Consider the following 21,232-nt stretch of genomic DNA (forward strand, 5'->3'; position numbering starts at 1 on the left):
CTGGACCGCAGAGTGCAGGCAAAAGGGCCAACAAGTGCTAAGCATCTCTGGGAACTCCTTCAAGACTGTTGGAAGACCATTTCAGGTGACAACCTCTTGAAGCTCATCAAGAGAATGCCAAGAGTGTGCAAAGCAGTAATCAAAGCAAAAGGTGGCTACTTTGAAGAACCTAGAATATGACACCTTTTCAGTTGTTTCACACTTTTGACCTAGTCCTCAGGTGAGGATGAAAAGTCATGAAAATAAAGAAAACTCTTTGAATGAGGGGTGTCCAAACTTTTGGCCTGTACTGTGTGTGTGTGTATGTATTATATTTTTTTATATAATTTTATTGATAAGAAGACCTGCTTGGTCTTTAAAGTGTAGCTGTCTCTGCACCAATAAACTATTTTGTATCAGATTGATAATCTGAAATTCTTCACCAGCTCCACAAAGAGAAATCCTCCAATTTCCCTGCATCTTCAAGAAGGATACATGGCACTCTTGGATGCACTTGCAGTGGGATAATGTCATATAGGCTGGGTAATTTTTTTTTGTATAAATACCTTTTATCAGACCATCCATTATGTTGGGTCTTGTGTAGTGGATGCACGTTATGGGCACAAGTGTGCTTCATGTAGGATCCTGGATGGTCTGTTGAAGCTAATGGTTTGATATGTGAAACCCCCACATCTCCATGTGATGCATGTATTTATTAAGTGGTTTCTCGTTTCAGGACGGTTTCATTGGATTTGGAGGAAATGTTATCAGACAACAAGTAAGGGAAAAGGCCAAGTGGTACATTACAGACTTCGAGGAGCTCTTGAGGGAACTGGACAATAACAGCATCAAAATGAACCACAATGAAATAATTGACTAACAATATGCTCCCGCTTAGTATAGGATTTTCTTCAAATTGCAGTGTGGTCTGTACACTGCTGAAAGACAGAAGGAAATGGATATGGATGATAGATAGTCCTTATAGTAATATGTAACAGGTATGGTCTAGTCTGACAGTTAACACTGAGCATGCTGTCATGGTATGACCATCTGACCAGCTATCCGTTTTAAAGCAAAACTCCACCCTAAACAAGAAGGTATGGCTGGAGCTAAGCTTAATATCCCATTCTTCCAAGTCCTACTCACTGGGATCCATGAATTGGCTACCTGGATTGCTGTATGTAGTGAGGAAATGTTATCTGCTTCCTGCACCTTTTTGACTTGGGTGCTTTAAAGGGGTTTTCCAGGAGTACAATATTGATTAGGTCATCAATATCTCATTGGTGGAGGTTCCTACTTCCGACACCCCCACTGATCAGCTATTTGAAGAAGCTATCGCACTCTAGTGAGCTCTGTGGCCTCTTCCTAGGGCAGTGATGTCACATTTATTGTTCACATGGCCTGTGTGCAGCTCGGTTCAATGTAATGTACGGCATTTCGCTTGGTATGCTATGAGAACACTGAAGCCTCTTCAAACCCTTCATCAGTGACAGTGCTGCATGTTGGGTCCTCGCCTACTAGATATTGATAGTGAGATGCACAAGGGAGAAGGTCAATTGAAAGGAGTTCAACTGACCAAGGCAAATGGAGAAACGTACGAAAGCGCCTGTATTTTACTTGCTCCTGATAAAGGGGAAACCTTGATCCCCCGAAACGCGTTGAGCCATATATTGTACATTTAAAGGTGATTTGATCAGAAGCGCTGTGCCTCGCTGCCATCATTCACTGTGATTCTACAAACGATCCTGGCCAGGGGGGACCCGTCCCAGGTGTCGTGCTTATCCTGCTGACTACCCCCCAGTGAAGTAAGTGCCTCACTGGATGTTTCCCATCCATTTTATCTCATGCTTTTATCTCTTGTCTTTAACCTCGTGTTTTTAATCTCCTGCTGTTGCTGGAAGTGACCATTGTCTGTTTTAATCTACCCTTTATTTTGTGTACCACTGAGACAGTACATTCTCCACCTACTCTCAGCTTGGATTGGCGCTTTCGTACGTTTCTCCATTTCCCTTGGTCAGTTGAACTCCTTTTCAATTGACCTTCTCCCTTGTGTATCTCATTTTTGCATAGAGTGCCTTCATTGGACACTTCTTTAGCTGCCTTCCTTGCGCTACTCTGACCTACTATACCACTCTGTACCACCACTAGCGGCGCCTACTTTCACACACTCTGGGGTTTATTCCAGATCCTTGAGTGGTTGAATTAACTAACTTCTTTTATTTTCCCTTCTATAGATATTGATAGGTCATCAATATTCTACTCCTGGAAAACCTCTTTTAGGCCTTTTTCAGACTGGCATTAGGATTGTCCGGCAGAGGAACAGCCTGCCGGATCTATACTAACGTTTGCATGAGTGTGCTGCTGGAAGTCTGCCCTGGCCTCATTCACCATAATGTGGACCGGCGGGAGATGCGGCTGCAGCACGGCAAACATGCCAAGAGGTGGCCGGACAAGCCTAATGCCAGTGTAAAAGAAGCCTTAAAGTTGCCATCAACATTCCAATAATTTATACAATTCTATTGATAAAAAAATAATAATTATTCTTAAATTTTGGGAATCTTTTTGGTTAATCATAAAACTGTCAAGTTATTATGATATCGAGTATATAGTGAATTACTACAGCGTTCTTCATCAATGGAGTGTCTCAGATGAGGCTCAATAGAAAAATGGAATTGTAAATGGTTTGTTATGGCAGAATATCTGAATGCACTAAGAATGAGCGCATGCATTTTTTTTTTCCCACCTGTGTTACTACGTTTTTTCTGGGTATATTTTGCAGGATGGGAGATTTATCAAAACTTAAACAAAGAAAAACTAACTTAGTTGCTCATAACAGCCAATTGGTTTCCACCTGTCATTTTGCAGAGCTGCTTGGGGAAATGAAACTATTGATCGGATTGGTTGCTTTGGACAGTTAAAGAGGTTGTCCCATGACTAATGTAACAAATAAAAAATATATAGGACATGACGATCACTTTCTAACAAAGCTAGAACTAGCCCTGTACCTCACATGGATCCAGAGATCTCCCCATTCATTGCTCTGTTAGATTTATATTAAGCTGGCAGCTCAGGAGGTTGTGTCCATGCTCTCCCCATCACAGCTCAGGAGGTTGTGTCCATGCTCTCCCCATCACAGCTCAGGAGGTTGTGTCCATGCTCTCCCCATCACAGCTCAGGAGGTGGTTGAGGGATGAAACTGAGCATGTGCGGCCATAGAAGTGAATTGGAGCAGAACAAGGAAATAAAAAAAAAGAACAAAGAGCTGGTGGCACTATAGAGATACGTTTTATCGAATAACTCAGTGGCTATGCTGAATTTTTAATTACATGCAATTACAAATGAATTCAAATCCAGATGCTGGTTTGAAAACGGTTGAAAATTTTTCAGGGGTAAACATGTTTTTCCTATCTCCGACAATAGGGGCATATCACTAGGATATGCCCCTGTTGTCTGATAGATGCGTGTCCCACCACTGGGACCCGCACCTAAATAGAGAATGGAGCTGGGAAGGTGGCGTTTTCTCCGGGTCCGGCCACCACCAAGCACTCTCCCATAGAAGTGAATTGGAGCGCACCACACTCGCATGGACACCGCTCCCATTAATTTCTATTGGGCCGACGGAAATAACTGAGCCAGCGCTCTGCTATTTTCGGCGGCCCCATATGAATGGAGGGCAGCTGCGCATGCTGCTTTTACAAGGTAGCCATATGCCCCCATTGTCTGAGATGGAAATACCCCTTTAAGTCAGTTTCCCTTTGCACCAGTTTTGATAAATCTCCCTAAGGCCTCCTACACACAACCGTATCTGTTTTGAGGTCCGCAAATTTCGACTCTGCAAAATACAGATATCTTCCGTGTGCAAACCACGTTTTTCTCTCTACCATTTATAGAAATGGCTATTCTTGTCTGCAAAATGGACAAGAATAGGACATGTTCTATAATTTCTGGGACAGACAGACAGATGCGGACAGCACGCGGATGACTTCCGTGCGGTGTCAATTTGCTTGCAGACCCACAGAAATTAATGGGTCCGTGTGCGATCCACAAGGTCAGACAGACCAAAAATATGGTCGTGTGCATGAGACCTGTGTGTTTGCCCACTAGCATTTTTTAATGCTGTCATACTTCCCAGAAACCTTCAGCTAACAAAATACGCAAAAAATACGGATGACATCTGTGTGCATTCCGTATTGTGTGGAATGGAACAGCTAGCCCCTTATAGCACAGTCCTATCCTTGTCCGTAATGCGGACAATAATATATGTTCTATTTTTTTTATTTTTTTTTGCGGATCCATTGAAGTCTCAAAATGCTTGGAAAAACAGAAGTCAAATCTTACAGCATGCTGCATTTTATTTTATTTTTTAAACACAGACCTTCAGCTAACATCTGGAGCTGGCATTTTTGCAGCAAACAATGCACCAAAATACATATAATATAAAAAATGCCTCTAAACAAGTACATGTGAAAGCACCCTTTGGCGCTATTAAACAAGCATATGGAAATGTCTTTGGGGGGGTTTCCTCCCAGACTCCAAACACGGGGAGAACATAGTCTCCATGCAGATGTTGTCTTTGGTCAGATTCAATCCTAGGACCCCAGTATCTGCAGATACGCACAAAACTAGGACAAATACTGGGGTCAGTTATTTCTGAGGGCAACGTCCTATTTTTGGGGGAATTTGCCCTCAGTGATATTGGTATTGTTATAGCAACTGTCTGCGAGATATTCTTTTTCAGTGATATATATATATATATTTTTTATGTAAATTAATCACCTATGTGAATATCCCTATTCATTAACAAGAGTAGCGGATTCCAGTACATAAAATCCAGGCAATAATATACGGTTTGCAGCTGCGGTCGTGTGACAGCAGACTTCGAGTAATTTCAGTGCAGGAGGCACGCTGCGTGTGGATTATAATGATTGATCATGCTTTGTGTCTCTGCCAGTCCTTGAATCTACTGAACTGTACCGACATATTGCAGTCACTATAATCCAGGAGATGCAAGGTTGGACTGACACACACTATTATAAATCCGTATAAGGCCTCATGCACACAAACGTTGTTTGTTTCCGTGTCCGTTCCGTTTTTTTTGTAGATAGGATGCTGACCCATTCATTTCAATGGGTCCGCAAAAAATGCGGACAGCGCACGGTGTGCTGTTCCTTAGCGCCGCAAAAAAAATAGAACATGTCCTATTCTTGTCCATTTTAGGCATTGTTGCAATGGATCCGCAAAAGAAACTGATGGCATACGGATGTCATCCGTTTTTTTTTTTTTTTTTGCGGACTGCAAAACACATACGGTCGTGTACATGTAGCCTAATGCTGTGCTCTCCTGAGAAATGAGCAGTGTCCATAACGGGAACTCGCACTCACACACTGAGTGTGCCTTCTACACTGGACAAGCTTCAAAACCAGTTCCCAGCAGGATGCATTGTGTTCGAATTACAGCGATAACGCTTTGTCACACGGTAATGTGGGTGCACCAGGTTAGCCAACAACCCGTTGGTGACATCCACAGTATTAACCCCTTCCTGACAAGGCAGTTTTCCATTTTTGCTATTTCATTTTTTACTCTCTGCCTTCCCAGAGCCAACACTTGGCTAGGTGCCTTGCTGCGAGTCCGTGGGATACCGGCCTGGATTTCTTCTGAGTGCAGGAGCGCATGGCGTCCTTGTTTGCTATGACGCCATGCGCTTCCTGCTGCCGCCGCAGTACAGTAATACGCTGGTATGATCTATATATCTACCACTGTACAGCGGTGGCAGCAGGAAGCGCACGCCGTCATAGCAGCCAAGGACGCTATGCGCTCCTGCACTCAGAAGAAATCCAGGCCGGTATCACACGGACGTGTGAATCCAGCCTAAGTTGTACTTTCTAATGGCACCATTTAATATTGCATACAATTTATTGGGAAGCTGGAAAAAATCCAAATGCGGTGGATTTGGGAAAAAAAAAAAGGCTACAGGTTTTGTTTTCATAGCATTCCGTATGCAAAAAAACTGACCTGTTACCGTCATTCTCAAGGTTAATACTGGAAAAAAAAAAGTGGAAAAATGTATTTTTTTTTCTGTTCATCGCCATATTCTGATCCCCATAACTTTTTAGTATTATGTCGGATGCACGTGTGTGAGGGCTCATTTTTTTGCAGGACGATCTGTGGATTTTATTGATGTTTAAGTGTGCATGACGTTTTGATCAATTTATATACAATTTTTGGGGGGAGGTTAAGCACTGCTTTGTCCACTTACTCCGGCACTGCTCCCATTCACTTCAGGAGTTTAGCCTGCTCTATATGTGGTGGGTGCTGGCCGGATAATACAGCCAGTAATAGTTCTATAAAAATATCACATGATCTATCCTGTCAGGTGAACGCCATAAAAAAACTAAGAAATAAAAACTGTGCCAACAGCCATTTTTTGGTTACATTTATTGAGCGATCAAAACACCTGTGGGGTTAAAATGTTCACTACTCCTTGGTAAACTCTGAGGGGTGTGATTTCTAAAATGGGGTCAATTTTTGGGGTTTCTTTCTTTTATTTAACCTTCATAGCCTCTGAAGTTGGCAGTGAATATTGTGTAAATCACCAAACTAGCCCTGAAATGCACATTTGAACTCTGCTGTGTGCCCTTACACCATTTTACAACCACATAGAAGGCATTGCTGTATTCAGGAGAAAATGAGTAACAAATTATGGGGTGATTTTCTCCCGTTACCCATTGTAAAAATGAAAAACATGGGCCTAAAGCGACATGTTCTTGGAAAAAAAAAAAAAAAATTCATTTTCGCAGGCAAGGGTTTCTAAATTTTTTGAAATGCCTGCTGGTCCACGGTGATAACAGCACCTCTTTAAAAACAAAATTGGATGTGTAGTTTCCAAAATTAGGTCAGTCTTGGGGGGCGGAGTCTAGTGGCCGAGCCGGATGCAGGCTGGGTGAAGAGCTCCGTCGCTGACCGAGTCCTCTAGAGCATTTTAAAGCTATTCTAACAGCCTCAAAATGGGAAAGCTCAACCAAAGAAAGACCTAAAGAAAACCTAGGGAGACTGAAAACTGCTAATCAAAGCGATTTGGACAGGTTTGTCCGGAGAACAGACATACGGTCTGAATCCAAGATGGGGCCGGGGCGCCTTGCGAACCCAGCGGAGGACAGAGATGCTGATTCGAGGGGAGAAGGAGACAGTGAACAGGAACAACCCAGTGTGGCTGATGACTTACCTCTCTCCAGGGCGTTCATGAAAGATCTGCTACACGAGGCGCTGGACCCAATCGGGCAAGCTCTCTCTGAAATAAAGAAGGATATGAGACAGTTAAATGCCAGGGTGGATGAGATAGAAGCCGTGCAGAATATCATTACAGAATTCAGCGGCCAAGTGTCCCACAATCTGGATAACGGGCAAGCCCATATTAACTATTTTTGTATTCCTTGATAGAAGATAAAGCTAACAGGGGGAGCCACAATAACATAAGGCTGAAAGGCCTACCGGAATCAGTGCCACAGGAATCCCTGCCACATGAGGTTACTCCGTTTTTCATCCGTCTCATACCAGACAGCCAAACAGAACTCTTTGAAATGGACAGGATCCACAGAGCTCTCCGGCCATTACCAAGACCACTAGACCCCCACATGACTAATTTTGCGGTGAAGGAGAGAATCGTGACCGCCGCAGGAGGAAACAAAACAGCAGAAATCGAGGGTTCTACAGTAGCACTATACCAGGACTTATCACCTATGACCCTGAAATAAAGAAGACACCTTAAACCGCTCCTAGAAGTTCTACATCAGAAGAAACTGACATACTGCTGGCTACATCCGTTCGGACTTCTGATTAACACGCCACTCCGCAAACAGGTAGTCAGAAGCCGGTGGACATTCCGGACTAGTGCCCAGCACAGAATGTGTCGGATATAGCACCATTACCTGATAAGGACACCTGGCAGGTAGTTAACACAAAGCAACTAAGATCCAAGAGGATCCCCTGCCATAATGCCAAATGAAAAGGGAAACCACAGGAGTGGGTCTTTAGTTAATAGGCAGAGTCGCTGGACCTTCTGCTGCCTTATTAAGGGGTAACGTACTAATGTGAGACATGCATATGCGAATTAACTGTCACGGAAGGTGTACAGAAAACTAGAAGACACAAAATGAAGATCCGACTGACTGGATCCAAAACTAAGGAACCAAAGGGTAAGCCCTGCAACAGACCTGGCTCTCTCCCTAACTGCTCAGCCTATGCAAAAATCTCAATGGTAGATGATTGCATATCCTCGTTCCTCGACTGTATAACACCTGAACACCCTATAATAGTGAGGGGACACTACCACCGGCTCCCTACACTTGATACGGAGGGAGTCAGGGTCACCTGGGATCCAGCAAACAGGAAAACAGAAATGAATGAACAAAACTTATCGGTAGAAGACTCAGTAGTAGCATTCAGCATGCACACACTCCAGGAAGTTGTATAAACCGCAAAGTGATGCAGTATGGGAAGGGATTTAAAGGGATGCAATCAGTGCAACTACATGACAGCTGAGAGAGGCTAACGAGATGAGAAAACGAAAGCAAAACAAAAAGGAACCTCAAGCAGGAGGTTCTGAAGAACGTCTGACAGAGCTTCTCAGATGTCTGGTGGTGACATTAACCCTCTGTGTTATACATGTTTCCTTTTTTTTTTTTTTTTTTTTACACTGTCCCTTTTATCTGTAATGTCTATTTTATTGCTGGTTTATTATCTCTACACTTGCCTTCTTTTTGATGTGTTGCTCTTCCCCACTGCTGTAACTATCAGTCTGCGACCGTGTTAGGACAATGGCGTGCAATATTCACATGAGCCATTGCAAAACTGAGGTTATGTGGTCATAGAGCACCATCTAGTGTCCGGGATGAAGAGGGCGGCCTGTTTCTCGCTCTTAAACTCCGGCGAATATGTCTCCTCCCGGGGTGCCCCTCTCTTCCTGACTCTGCTATTGTTGTCCTTCAGATCTTTCTTATTATAGAGTTTAATATAGTAATATCTATTTTCCCAAGATAGCAAGCTCAAGGGGGCTTATGGTCGTTCAAGTCTGACATCTCCCCCATTCACGTATGATTACTAATAGTTTGTTCTTTTTTGTTAAGAACTGTACCCGGTTGATTTGTTATTATTGTTTTCCATACCCTCTATTCTTTATTGTAGGGTACTTCCCTTCCCCAACCCCCACCTTCACTTACTCGCAGGTCGGACTAATCCATTCTTTACTGGATCAGGTATGGCAAAACTCACTACTCAAATACTTGACCGAATATGACTAATCTACACATATGTACGTTTAATGTTAAGGGGATGAATGCCCCAATCAAGAGGAGTCAAATCTGTCAGCACTTACACAAGTTAAAAGCACAGGTAGCCCTGTTACAGGAAACTCATTTTCGAGCAAACCATATTCCTAGGTTGTCTCATCTACTTTATAATCAATGGTTCCACAACCCCTCCCCCACGTCTGTGTCTAAAGGGGTTAGTATTGCCTTTCACAAGAATACCTTATTCTTACACCATGATACGCTAAAAGATGAGATTGTTAGGTTTATTTTTGTGAACGGTTCAATAGGCCCACAACTGTTCACTTTTGGTAATATATATGCGCCCAACACTGGGCAAGCTACCTGGCTCATGGAAGCCATCAATAAATTTGGAGACTTCACAGAAGGAATAGCCTTTTTAGGAGGCAATTTTAATATCGCCTTGGTACCTAATTTAGATGCATCATCGGGGGTATCTGCACTGTCAAAGATAGCTCTAGGTAAAATAAACACATCCCTGTCCCAATTTGGATTAGTAGATATCTGGAGGGCAATGCACTCTAATGAAAAGGATTATACCTATTATTCAACAGCCCACCAGTCATACCAATTTATTAGCAATTGTGTCTCTTCAAAGATTAGGAGTATTCTTCTATCGGATCACGCTCCAGTTATCATCTCCTTCACCATACCTAATATGCCTAAGGCAGAATTTAGATGGAGGCTCAATGAGACTCTTTTGAGTAGCCCTCACATAGAAAAGTTAACTGGTCTGATAGAGGAATACTTCCGGTTTAATGAGTCTACAGATATATCCCCAATGACACTCTGGGATGCCCATAAAACTATTAGAGGTCATTTGATAGCTCTTGGCGTGTATGTAAAAAAACAAAAACAGAAAAGAATTACAGAATTTACCTTGGAAATTTCCAGGTTGGAAAAGTATCATAGAAGATCGTTGGATACGAATACTTTGGCACTCCTGGAGACCCTGAGATCTGAATAAAAAAAAACATATTAAATGCTAACTCTTCCTCTCAACACAATATAAATACTATGCTCATGGCAATAAAGCTTCAAAGATAATATTTTCCCACCTTAAAAAAAGAAAAGCAGCGTCCTATATATCTGGTATTCTCAAATCTCAAAATTCGCAGCTAGTCCATAAGACAGATTTAATAGCAGAACAATTTTGCATGTACTATAAACAGTTATCCAATCTAAGAGGTGATGTAACCCCCGACCAGACAAATGTGAGGAAACCTAACATACAATCGTGGCTGAGTACATTGGACATACCCTCCCTGTCGAAGGACCAAATAACCAAGCTAAACTCCCCTTTCACGTTGACAGAACTGCAAACAGCTTTAAAAAACTCTCCCCTCCATAAGAGCCCTGGCCCTGATGGTCTACCAGTCATTTATTATTCTACCTTCAAAGAAGTACTTTTACCCAGATTATTACATGTGTGCAATAAGGCACGGGAAGGCTTAGCCTTTTCCAGTGATATGCTATCGGCACAGATCACTATAATCCCCAAACCTAACAAAGACCATACACTCTGCTCGAATTACAGACCAATTTCCCTTTTAAACAACGACTTAAAATTATACGCTAAGCTGCTAGCTAATAGGTTAAAAGTGTTTTTACCAGATCTTATTTCGGCAGAGCAAGTAGGATTCATCCCTAGTAGAGAAGGAAAAAACAATATAATCAGAGTTATTCAACTCATGCAAATTGCCAATAAAAAGGAAACACTGTTGGCCATTCTCAGTATGGACGCCGAGAAGGCCTTCGATAGGGTAGACTGGCTATTTATGTCACAGGCTATGGCCAAATTCGGCATTCCGGACACCTTCATAGCGGGAGTCATGGCTATGTACAAAGAACCCACGGCACGCATCCTAGTTAATGGTACCCTCTCCCCAAGGTTCCCCATAACAAACGGCACAAGGCAAGGCTGCCCTCTGTCACCATTACTATTTGTCCTAGTAATTGAAACCCTTTTACAGTCATTCAGACAAAACATAGACATCAAGGGTATGTCGGTGGGAGACACAACTCACAAAACTGCTGCCTTTGCAGATGTTTTGTTATTGATTACAAATCCAAAAATTGCGTTCCCAGCCATTGTGTCAACCCTCCAGACATTCCATGAACTCTCCAATTTCTCAGTTAATATATCTCTAAATCTACGGTTTTAAATGTGTCTATCCCCACAACGTAGTTAAATGAACTAAAGAATCTCACCTCTTTTCAGTGGATCTCTCACTCAATAACATTCTTAGGGGTTAAACTCACTCCTGAATTTTCACACCTGTTTAACCCCTTAGGAACCCATGACGTACCGGTACGGCATGGATCCCGAATCCTTAAGGACCCATGACGTACCGGTACGTCATGGCTTTAACCACCTCCGGACTGCCTAACGCACATGTGCGTTCCGGAGGTGGCAGCGCTGCGCACAGTCACGCATATACGCGTCATCTCGCGAGACGCGAGATGACGCGACTATGCGCGCGCGCATGCGCAGTTCGCGCCGGCATTTCGCACAGAAGTATTTCGTCAGCAACCTGCCAGCCAATGATCGTGGCTGGCAGGTTGCTGATTTTTAAAAAATCCAATCAAAGTGCCAGATAGCAGATCATATTAGTAAATATGATCTGTTATATGGCTGCCTGCTCCTCTGCTGGTTCTTTTCGTCGGTTGGATCCAGCAGAGGAGCAGGCTTCACAGTGAGTACACCAAACACTACACTATAGCCCCTGATCACCCCCCTGAACCCCAATTAACCCTTTGATCACCCCTGTCAATCACAAGTGAAAAGAAAAAAGTGATCAGTGCAAACTGTCACTTTTTTTTTTCACTGTTATTGACCGTTAGGTTTTAGGTATAGTTTAGGTCCCTTGGTTAGGTAGTTAGCGATCAGTTAGCGCCCAGCCCACCGCACCGCAGTCCGTTATTCGCTGATTAGCGTATCGCTAATCAGCATTTGTACTTTTATAGTATCTGGAAGTGATCAAAACTGATCACGGTCAGATCTATAATTGTATTAGTGTCACTTTAGTTCGCCCTCCACCCAAAACGCAGTGTTTGCCCGATCAGGCCTGATCGGTCGCCCACACGTGCGTTCACCCACACCCGCCCCACCGCAGTGACAAAAAAAATTTTTTTTTTGATCACTGCACATTCACTTTACACGCACTGCGGCGATAAAAAAATCAGTTTTGATATTTTTTATCAACCGCAGCGGCCTCCGGTACTTCGCTAGCCTCCCCTTTGTAAGACAGGCTTGCTTTTTTTTTCTTGGGTAGTCTCAGGGAATACCCCTAAATTTAGTTGCCCACATGTCTAACAGGGGGTATTCCTCTGAAGAGGCCTACAGGCTTCTGACCCAGTCGGATGAGGAGTGGGAACCCTCATCTGATGAATCCAGCGGGTCAGAATACGAACCTGTAGAAAGCAGTGGCTCTCTGACCCAAAGTTCGGACGAGGAGGCTGAGGTCCCTGATACCACCAGGCGTACCCGGCCCCGTGTCGCTAGACCGCAGGTTGCGCAGGATCCGCTTCAAGAGCAGCAGAGTGGGGCTGGTGCTGTCGGATTACGTGGTGAGGCATACACCAGCAGCCCAGCCCTCCCTGGACCTAGTACCAGCACTGCCGTACAACCTGGTGAAGTAGCGAGCACCAGAAGGGCAGTTGAAGCTGGTACGGTGGCACGTGCAGTAGTGACCCCGTCGCAGCCACCGCAAAGACGTGCCCGTAGAGCCCCTAGAATCCCAGAGGTGCTGGCAAACCCTGATTGGCAGTCCCCAACTTCAGCCGCACCTGTAGTTTTCCCTTTCACTGCCCAGTCTGGAGTTCGGGTTGAGATGGCTCAGATCGGTTCGGCCCTGGGATTTTTTGAGCTGTTCTTGACTGCGGAGCTCTTAGACATAGTTGTGGCCGAAACAAACAGGTATGCCACACAATTTATCACCGCTAACCCGGGAAGCTTTTATGCCCAGCCTTTCCGGTGGAAACCAGTCCAAGTTTCCGAACTTAAAACTTTTCTGGGCCTCCTCCTCAACATGGGCCTGACAAAAAAGCATGAATTGCGGTCATATTGGTCCACGAACCCGATTCATCACATGCCCATGTTCTCTGCTGCCATGTCCAGGGCACGTTTTGAGGCCATCCTGCGGTTCCTGCACTTTAGTGACAACACCGCCTCCCGTCCCAGGGGCCACCCTGCATTTGACCGGCTCCACAAAATTCGGCCCCTCATAGACCATTTCAACCAGAAATTTGCAGATATTTATACCCCAGAGCAAAACATCTGCATAGACGAGTCCCTGATGCATTTTACCGGGCGCCTTGGCTTCAAACAATACATCCCAAGCAAGCGCGCCCGGTATGGGGTCAAATTGTATAAGCTCTGTGAAAGGGCCACAGGCTATACCCACAAATTTCGGGTCTATGAGGGAAAAGATCAGACCCTGGAGCCGGTCGGTTGCCCTGACTACCTGTGGAGCAGTGGGAAGACAGTTTGGGACTTGGTGTCACCCTTATTCGGCAAGGGGTACCATCTTTATGTGGACAATTTTTACACAAGTGTGGCCCTCTTTAGGCATTTGTTTCTAGAACGGATTGGCGCCTGTGGTACCGCGCGAACTAGTCGCGCGGGCTTCCCCCAACGGCTCGTTACCACCCGTCTTGCAAGGGGGCAGAGGGTCGCACTGTGTAACGAAGAACTGCTCGCGGTGAAATGGAGAGACAAGCGTGACGTTTACATGCTCTCCTCCATTCACGCAGACACGACAATACAAATTGAGCGAGCAACCCGTGTCATTGAAAAGCCCCTCTCAGTCCACGACTATAACCTCCACATGGGAGGGGTCGACTTCAATGACCAGATGTTGTCTCCGTATTTAGTTTCCCGACGCACCAGACGCTGGTATAAGAAGGTGTCTGTATATTTAATTCAATTGGCTCTGTACAATAGTTTTGTTCTCTACAGTAAGGCTGGGAGAACTGGATCCTTCCTCAAATTTCAGGAAGAGATCATCGAGAACCTCCTGTATCCAGGAGGTTCCGTGGCCCCAACCACCAGTGTAGTTAGCCGTCTACACGAGCGACATTTCCCCAATGTCGTTCCTGGTACCTCAACCCAACAGTCACCCCGAAAAAGATGTCGTGTCTGTAGCAGGAGTGGAATAAGGCGTGACACCCGCTATTTCTGTCCTGACTGTCCGGACCACCCTGCCCTATGCTTTGGAGAGTGTTTCCGGAAGTACCACTCACAGGTACACTATTAGCATAGGGATCATCTCACCAGGATAGGCACACAGGGCTATTAGGGCCCATTCACTCACTGCTGCTGCAAACGTCTCCTTTCACATGGGACAAAGTGCATAACGCACTTCGCCACATCTTTGGGCGATTTGCGCTTTGCACATTGACCCATGGGGAAGGAGAGGTTTGTTCTATAAAGGTAAAAAAAAAAAAAAAAAAAAAACACACCAGTAAGCAAAAAGGTTAATGTTCAGTTAAAAAAGTTAAAGTTTATATGTTCTGTTGCAAAGTTAATAAAATTATTGCGTTGCGGCCTGGTTTTTTCTTTTTTTCTTTTTTTTTTTTTCTTTTTTTACCTTCCAGGTGGACCAACCGATTGACTAGCTGCAGCACCGATGTGCATTCTGACAGAAGCATTGCGCTGCTGTCAGATTACACGCAAGTCGGTGTATGCGGCGCTGCAAGACGGGATTTTCTCCTCTGCAGTGACAGATACGTTTGCCAAGGCATACGAGCTGAGGAGGAGGCGGCGTTCCTATGCTTTGGCAAGCACTTTGTGTATATATATATAAAAAAAAATCCCGGCAATGATTTATTCATCCACATCGATTGATGTGAATGGAGAAATCTGGTTTGCCAGGGCATACGAGCTAAGTGGGTATGGATGTAGGGCGGAGCTCCTATGTCCTGGCAGACGCCTTTCCCCTCCATTTTTTTTTTTGGCAGAGATTTTTTCATCCACATTGATCGATGCGAATGAAGAAATCTGTGCCGTTCATTTTTTTCTTTCAGCCCAGAGGCTGAACGGAAAAAAAATCTCATTACCTGTATGCTCAATATAAGGAGAATAGCAGAAACTCCTAATGCTGGCCATACATGTAATGATTGCGGAGACCCTCAAATGCCAGGGCAGTACAAACACCCCACAACTGACCCCATTTTGGAAAGAAGACACCCCAAGGTATTTGCTGAGGGGCATATTGAGTCCATGAAAGATTTAAATTTTTGTCCTAAGTTAGCGGAAAGTGAGACTTTGTGAGAAAAAAAATAAATAATCAATTTCCGCTAACTTATGCAAAAAAAATAAAAAATTCTATGAACTTGCCAGGCCCCTCATTGGATACCTTGGGGTGTCTTCTTTCCAAAGTGGGGTCACATGTGGGGTATTTATACTGCCCTGGCTTTTTAGGGGCCCTAAAGCGTGAGAAGAAGTCTGGGATCCAAATGTCTAAAAATGCCCTCCTAAAAGGAATTTGGGCCCCTTTGCGCATCTAGGCTGCAAAAAAGTGTCACACATCTGGTATCGCCGTACTCAGGAGAAGTTGGGGAATGTGTTTCGGGGTGTCATTTTACATATACCCATGCTGGGTGAGAAAAATATCTTGGTCAAATGCCAACTTTGTATAAAAAAAATGGGAAAAGTTGTCTTTTGCCAAGATATTTCTCTCACCCAGCATGGGTATATGTAAAATGACACCCCAAAACACATTCCCCAACTTCTCCTGAGTACGGCGATACCAGATGTGGGTACACTTTGATGCCAAGGTGGGCAAAGGGGCACATATTCCAAAGTGCACCTTTCGGATTTCACCGGTCATTTTTTACAGATTTTGATTTGCAAAGTACTTCTCACACATATGGGCCCCTAAATTGCCAGGGCAATATAACTACGCCACAAGTGACCCCATTTTGGAAAGAAGACACCCCAAGGTATTCCGTGAGGGGCATGGCGAGTTCCTAGAATTTTTTATTTTTTGTCGCAAGTTAGTGGAATATGAGACTTTGTAAGGAAAAAAGAGAAAAAAAAAAAAATCATCATTTTCCGCTAACTTGTGACAAAAAATAAAAAATTCTAGGAACTCGCAGTGCCCCTCATGGAATACCTTGGGGTGTCTTCTTTCCAAAATGGGGTCACTTGTGGCGTAGTTATACTGCCCTGGCAATTTAGGGGCCCAAATGTGTGAGAAGTACCTTGCAATCAAAATGTGTAAAAAATGGCCTGCAAAATCTGAAAGGTGCACTTTGGAATATGTGCCCCTTTGCCCACCTTGGCAGCAAAAAAGTGTGACACATCTGGTATCGCCGTACTCAGGAGAAGTTGGGGAATGTGTTTTGGGGTGTCATTTTACATATACCCATGCTGGGCGAGAAAAATATCTTGGTCAAATGCCAACTTTGTATAAAAAAATGGGAAAAGTTGTCTTTTGCCAAGATATTTCTCTCACCCAGCATGGGTATATGTAAAATGACACCCCAAAACACATTCCCCAACTTCTCCTGAGTACGGCGATACCAGATGTGTCACACTTTTTTGCTGCCAAGGTGGGCAAAGGGGCACATATTCCAAAGTGCACCTTTTGGATTTCACCGGTCATTTTTTACACATTTTGATTGCAAAGTTCTTCTCACATATTTGGGCCCCTAAATTGCCAGGGCAGTATAACTACCCCACAAGTGACCCCATTTTGGAAAGAAGACACCCCAAGGTATTCCGTGAGGGGCATGGCGAGTTCCTAGAATTTTTTATTTTTTGTCGCAAGTTAGTGGAATATGAGACTTTGTAAGAAAAAATAAAAAAAATAAAATCATCATCATTTTCCGCTAACTTGTGACAAAAAATAAAAAGTTCTATGAACTCACTATGCCCATCAGCGAATACCTTAGGGTGTCTACTTTCCGAAATGGGGTCATTTGTGGGGGTTTTCTACTGTTTGGGCATTGTAGAACCTCAGGAATCATGACAGGTGCTCAGAAAGTCAGAGCTGTTTCAAAAAGCGGAAATTCACATTTTTGTACCATAGTTTGTAAATGCTATAACTTTTACCCAAACCATTTTTTTTTTTTCAAAGACATGTAGAACAATAAATTTGGCGAAAAATTTATATATGGATGTCGTTTTTTTTGCTAAATTTTACAGCTGAAAGTGAAAAATGTCATTTTTTTGCAAAAAAATCGTTACATTTTGATTAATAACAAAAAAAGTAAAAATGCCAGCAGCAATGAAATACCACCAAATGAAAGCTCTATTAGTGAGAAGAAAAGGAGGTAAAACTCATTTGTATGGTAAGTTGCATGACCGAGCGATAAACGGTGAAAGTAGTGTAGTGCCGAAGTGTAAAAAGTGCTCTGGTCATGAAGGGGGTTTCACCTAGCGGGGCTGAAGTGGTTAATTCGCGATTCCGGCGCCGCGGGGGTTAATCGGAACGGGATGCCGGCTGAAATCATTCAGCCGGCATCCCGTAACAACGCAGGGGGGGGGTCATTTGACCCCCCGTATAGACGATCGCAGAAAACCGCAGGTCCATTCAGACCTGCGGTTTTCTGCGTTTCCGGTCCATTCGGGTATCCTGTGACCCGATGAACCGGAAAAACACTGCGATCGGTGGCGTGATTACACACCACCAATCACAGTGCGAGGATTTGCAGAGGCGGTGCTGGCCCTGGTGCTGAACACTGCTGTCCAGGGTGCTGATTGGTGCAGCTGAGAGAGGCGCGAGATTCAAACTTCCTGCGCTCCTCTCTCCCCTCCTCTTCCTGTCCAGCACCCTGACCGTGCAGCATCGTCCAGCACCAGCTCCTGTGTCCCCCTAATCGGCATCCATCACCCTCCTGCACCCATCGCCACCCAGGTAGGTTAGGGTCAGTGAGGGAGAGGCACCATTAGGAAGGGAAAGAAGGGAAAAGTTAGTTAGGAAAAAAAAAAAAAAAAAAGAGTCTCTCGTTGCGTTCAAGGGGAGACTCAGTTTCCGCCAATATATTCCCACAAAGCGGGCGAGGTATGGCGTGAAGCTATACAAAATTTGTGAGAGTACCTCAGGGTACACTTACAAATTTCGTGTGTACGAGGGGCGAGATTCCCGTATTCAACCTCCAGAATGTCCCCCCACTCTGGGTGTTAGCGGGGAAACTCGTGTGGGACCTTATGTACCCACTGCTGGATAACTGTTACCACTTGTACGTGGATAACTTTTATACCAGCATTCCCTTGTTCAGGTCCATTGCCGCCAGATCCACGTTCGCTTGTGGGACCGTGCGGAAAAATCAACGCGGCCTCCCTGCCCACCCCCTCCAGGTACCTATCCCCAGGGGTGAGACCCGTGCACCTACCAGTGGAAACCTGTTGCTGGTCAGGTATAAGGACAAGAGGGATGTCCTTATGCTGTCCACAATCTACGGTAACAGCACCACCCCAGTCTCTCTGCGAGGTACCACGGCAACGGTCCTCAAGCCCGATTGTATCGTCAACTACAATCGGTATATGGGAGGAGTTGATCTCTCTGATCAAGTCCTCAAGCCATATAATGCCATGCGCAAAACCCGGGCATGGTACAAAAAAGTTGCGGTCTACTTGGTGCAGGTTGCCATGTACAACTCTTTTGTACTATCCCAAAGCGCTGGCAGCACAGGGACATTCCTCCAATTCTATGAGGCAGTCCTCAAAGACCTGATCTTTTCGGACCGGGAAAGAGCAGGCCGGAGTACCTCGGGAACTGGAGGCGCCCAGATCGTCCCTGGCCAACACTTTCCAGGTGTGGTCCCCCATACTGGAAAGAAGGGACGAACCCAAAAAAGGTGCAGAGTGTGTCACAAGAGGGGGATACGGAAGGACACCACAACTCAATGTGACACGTGCCCCGATCATCCGGGCCTCTGCGTTATCGATTGCTTCAGGGAGTATCACACTTCCATGGAGTACTAAATTTTTATAATCCCCAACAGTCCACTAGAGAACATAAAACACTATGGCTCTTAGACTTTGGAGACACAGAAACAATTTTTTTTCCCCCAAAAAATATTAGTTTTAGAGCAGGCATCCTCAAACTGCGGCCCTCCAGATGTTGTAAAACTATAACTCCCAGCATGCCCAGACAACCTACAGCCATCAGCAGGGCATGGTGGGAATTGTAGTTTTACAACATCTGGAGGGCCGCAGTTTTTAGGATGCCTGCTTAGTGTCTCCAAAGTCTGAGAGCCATACATATTGGGCATCGTCGCGTGCGTAAAAGTCGTCGCTATAAAAATAACTTTTGACCAAACGCCTCGAATGAACGGTGTTAAAAATATAAAACAAAAACGGTGCCAAAACACCCATTTTTGGGCAAAATTTCAATTTGAATCCCTTTTGCCGGTAATAAAGCAAGGGTTAACAGCCAAACAAAACTCAATATTTATGGCCCTGATTCTGTAGTTTGCAGAAACACCCCATATGTGGTCGTAAATGGCTATATAGCCGCACGGCAGGGCATAGAACGAAGAGAACTCCATACGGTTTCTGGAAGGCAGATTTTGATGGACAGTTTTTTTTTTTTTTTTTTACACCATGTCTCATTAGAAGCCCCCCTGATGTAGCCTAGACTAGAAACTCCAAAAAAGTGACCCCATGTAAGAAACTACACCCCTCAAGGTATTCAAAAGTTACTTTACAAACTATGTTAACCCTTTAGGTGTTCCACAAAACTAAATAGCGAATGTAGAAACATTTTTAGAATTTAATTTTTTTGTTACATTGCCTCAAAAAAAGAGTAATATAGAGCAACCAAAAATCATATTTACCCCTAAAATAGTCCCAAAACAACAACCACCTTATCCCGTAGTTTCCTAGATGGGGTCACTTTTATGGAGTTTCTACTCTAGGGGTGCATCAGTGGGCTTGAAATGGTACATGGTGTAAATAAACCAGTCCAGCAAAATCTGCCTTCCAAAAACCATATGACGTTCCCCTCCTATGTCCTGCCGTTTAGCCAAATAGTAGTTTACGACCATATATGGGGTGTTTCTGCAAACTATAGAATCAGGGCAACCCATTTTGAGTTTTGTTTGGCTGTTAACCCATTTTTTCCAGTAATAAAGGAAGGGTTAAAATGGAAAATTTTCAAAAAAATTGAAATTTCTAAATTGTTTCTCCATCTGCCATTAACTCTTGTGGAACACCTAAAGGGTTAACAAAGTTTGTAAACCCAGTTTTGAATACCTTGAGGGGTGTACTTTCTTAGATGGAGTAACTTTTTTGAAATTTCTATTCTAGGGGTGCAACAGGGGGCTTCAAATGGGACATGGTATAACCAAAACCAGTCCTGCAAAATCTGCCTTCCAAAACCCATATGGTGTTCCCCTCCTTCTATGTCCTGCCGTTTGGCCAAACAGTAGTTTACGACCACATAATGGGGTGTTTCTGCAAACTACAGAATCAGGGCAACCCATTTTGAGTTTTGTTTGGCAGTTAACCCTTGTTTTACTCCTGGAAAAAATTGATTATATTGGAAAATTTTTCCAAAAATAGAAATTTCTAAATTGTTTCTCCATCTGCCATTAACTCTTGTGGAAGACCTAAAGGGTTAATAAAGTTTGAAAAAACAGTTTTGAATACCTTGAGGGGTGTAGTTTCTAGAATGGGGTCATTTTTGGGAGGTTTCTATTATCTAAGCCTCACAATATGACTGCAAACCTGAACTGGTCCATAAAAAGTGGGATTTTGAAGATTTCTGAAAAATTTCAAAATTTGCTTCTAAACTTCTAAGCCTTGTAACATCCCCAAAAAATAAAATATCATTCCCAAAATGCTACACACATGAAGTAGACATATGGGGAATGTAAAGCCATGACAATTTTGGGGGGTATTACTATGTATTACAGAAGTAGAGAAACTGAAACAAAAAAATGGTAAAAATTTTATTTTTTTGTGCAAAAAAATTTAA

The 21,232-nt window shown here is 43.9% G+C and overlaps 1 protein-coding gene and 1 long non-coding RNA gene across 3 annotated transcripts in view; one reads left to right on the plus strand and one right to left on the minus strand.

The window, feature by feature from the left end:
* The window catches only part of PSPH (phosphoserine phosphatase), a 36,554-nt gene extending 33,584 nt beyond the window's left edge, over nt 1-2,970 (plus strand). Inside the window, exon 7 of one of the 2 annotated variants that reach the window (XM_044286832.1) lies at nt 716-2,970. In XM_044286832.1, the coding sequence (XP_044142767.1) occupies nt 716-859 (144 nt within the window). In that variant the 3' untranslated portion in view covers nt 860-2,970. The remainder of the gene's footprint in view (nt 1-715) is intronic. The other variant, XM_044286833.1, reaches the window with a different exon arrangement.
* LOC122932438 overlaps nt 1-10,263 on the minus strand; it is a 43,468-nt gene extending 33,205 nt beyond the window's left edge. The window contains exons 1-2 of the long non-coding RNA XR_006388305.1: nt 10,182-10,263; nt 7,202-7,267 (exon numbers count right to left, since the gene is read on the minus strand). This is a non-coding gene — a long non-coding RNA (uncharacterized LOC122932438). The remainder of the gene's footprint in view (nt 1-7,201; nt 7,268-10,181) is intronic.
* Between the last annotated feature and the right edge of the window lie 10,969 nt (nt 10,264-21,232).

Source organism: Bufo gargarizans, chromosome 3 (assembly GCF_014858855.1).
Source record: "Bufo gargarizans isolate SCDJY-AF-19 chromosome 3, ASM1485885v1, whole genome shotgun sequence".
NCBI classification, from domain to species: domain Eukaryota; kingdom Metazoa; phylum Chordata; class Amphibia; order Anura; family Bufonidae; genus Bufo; species Bufo gargarizans.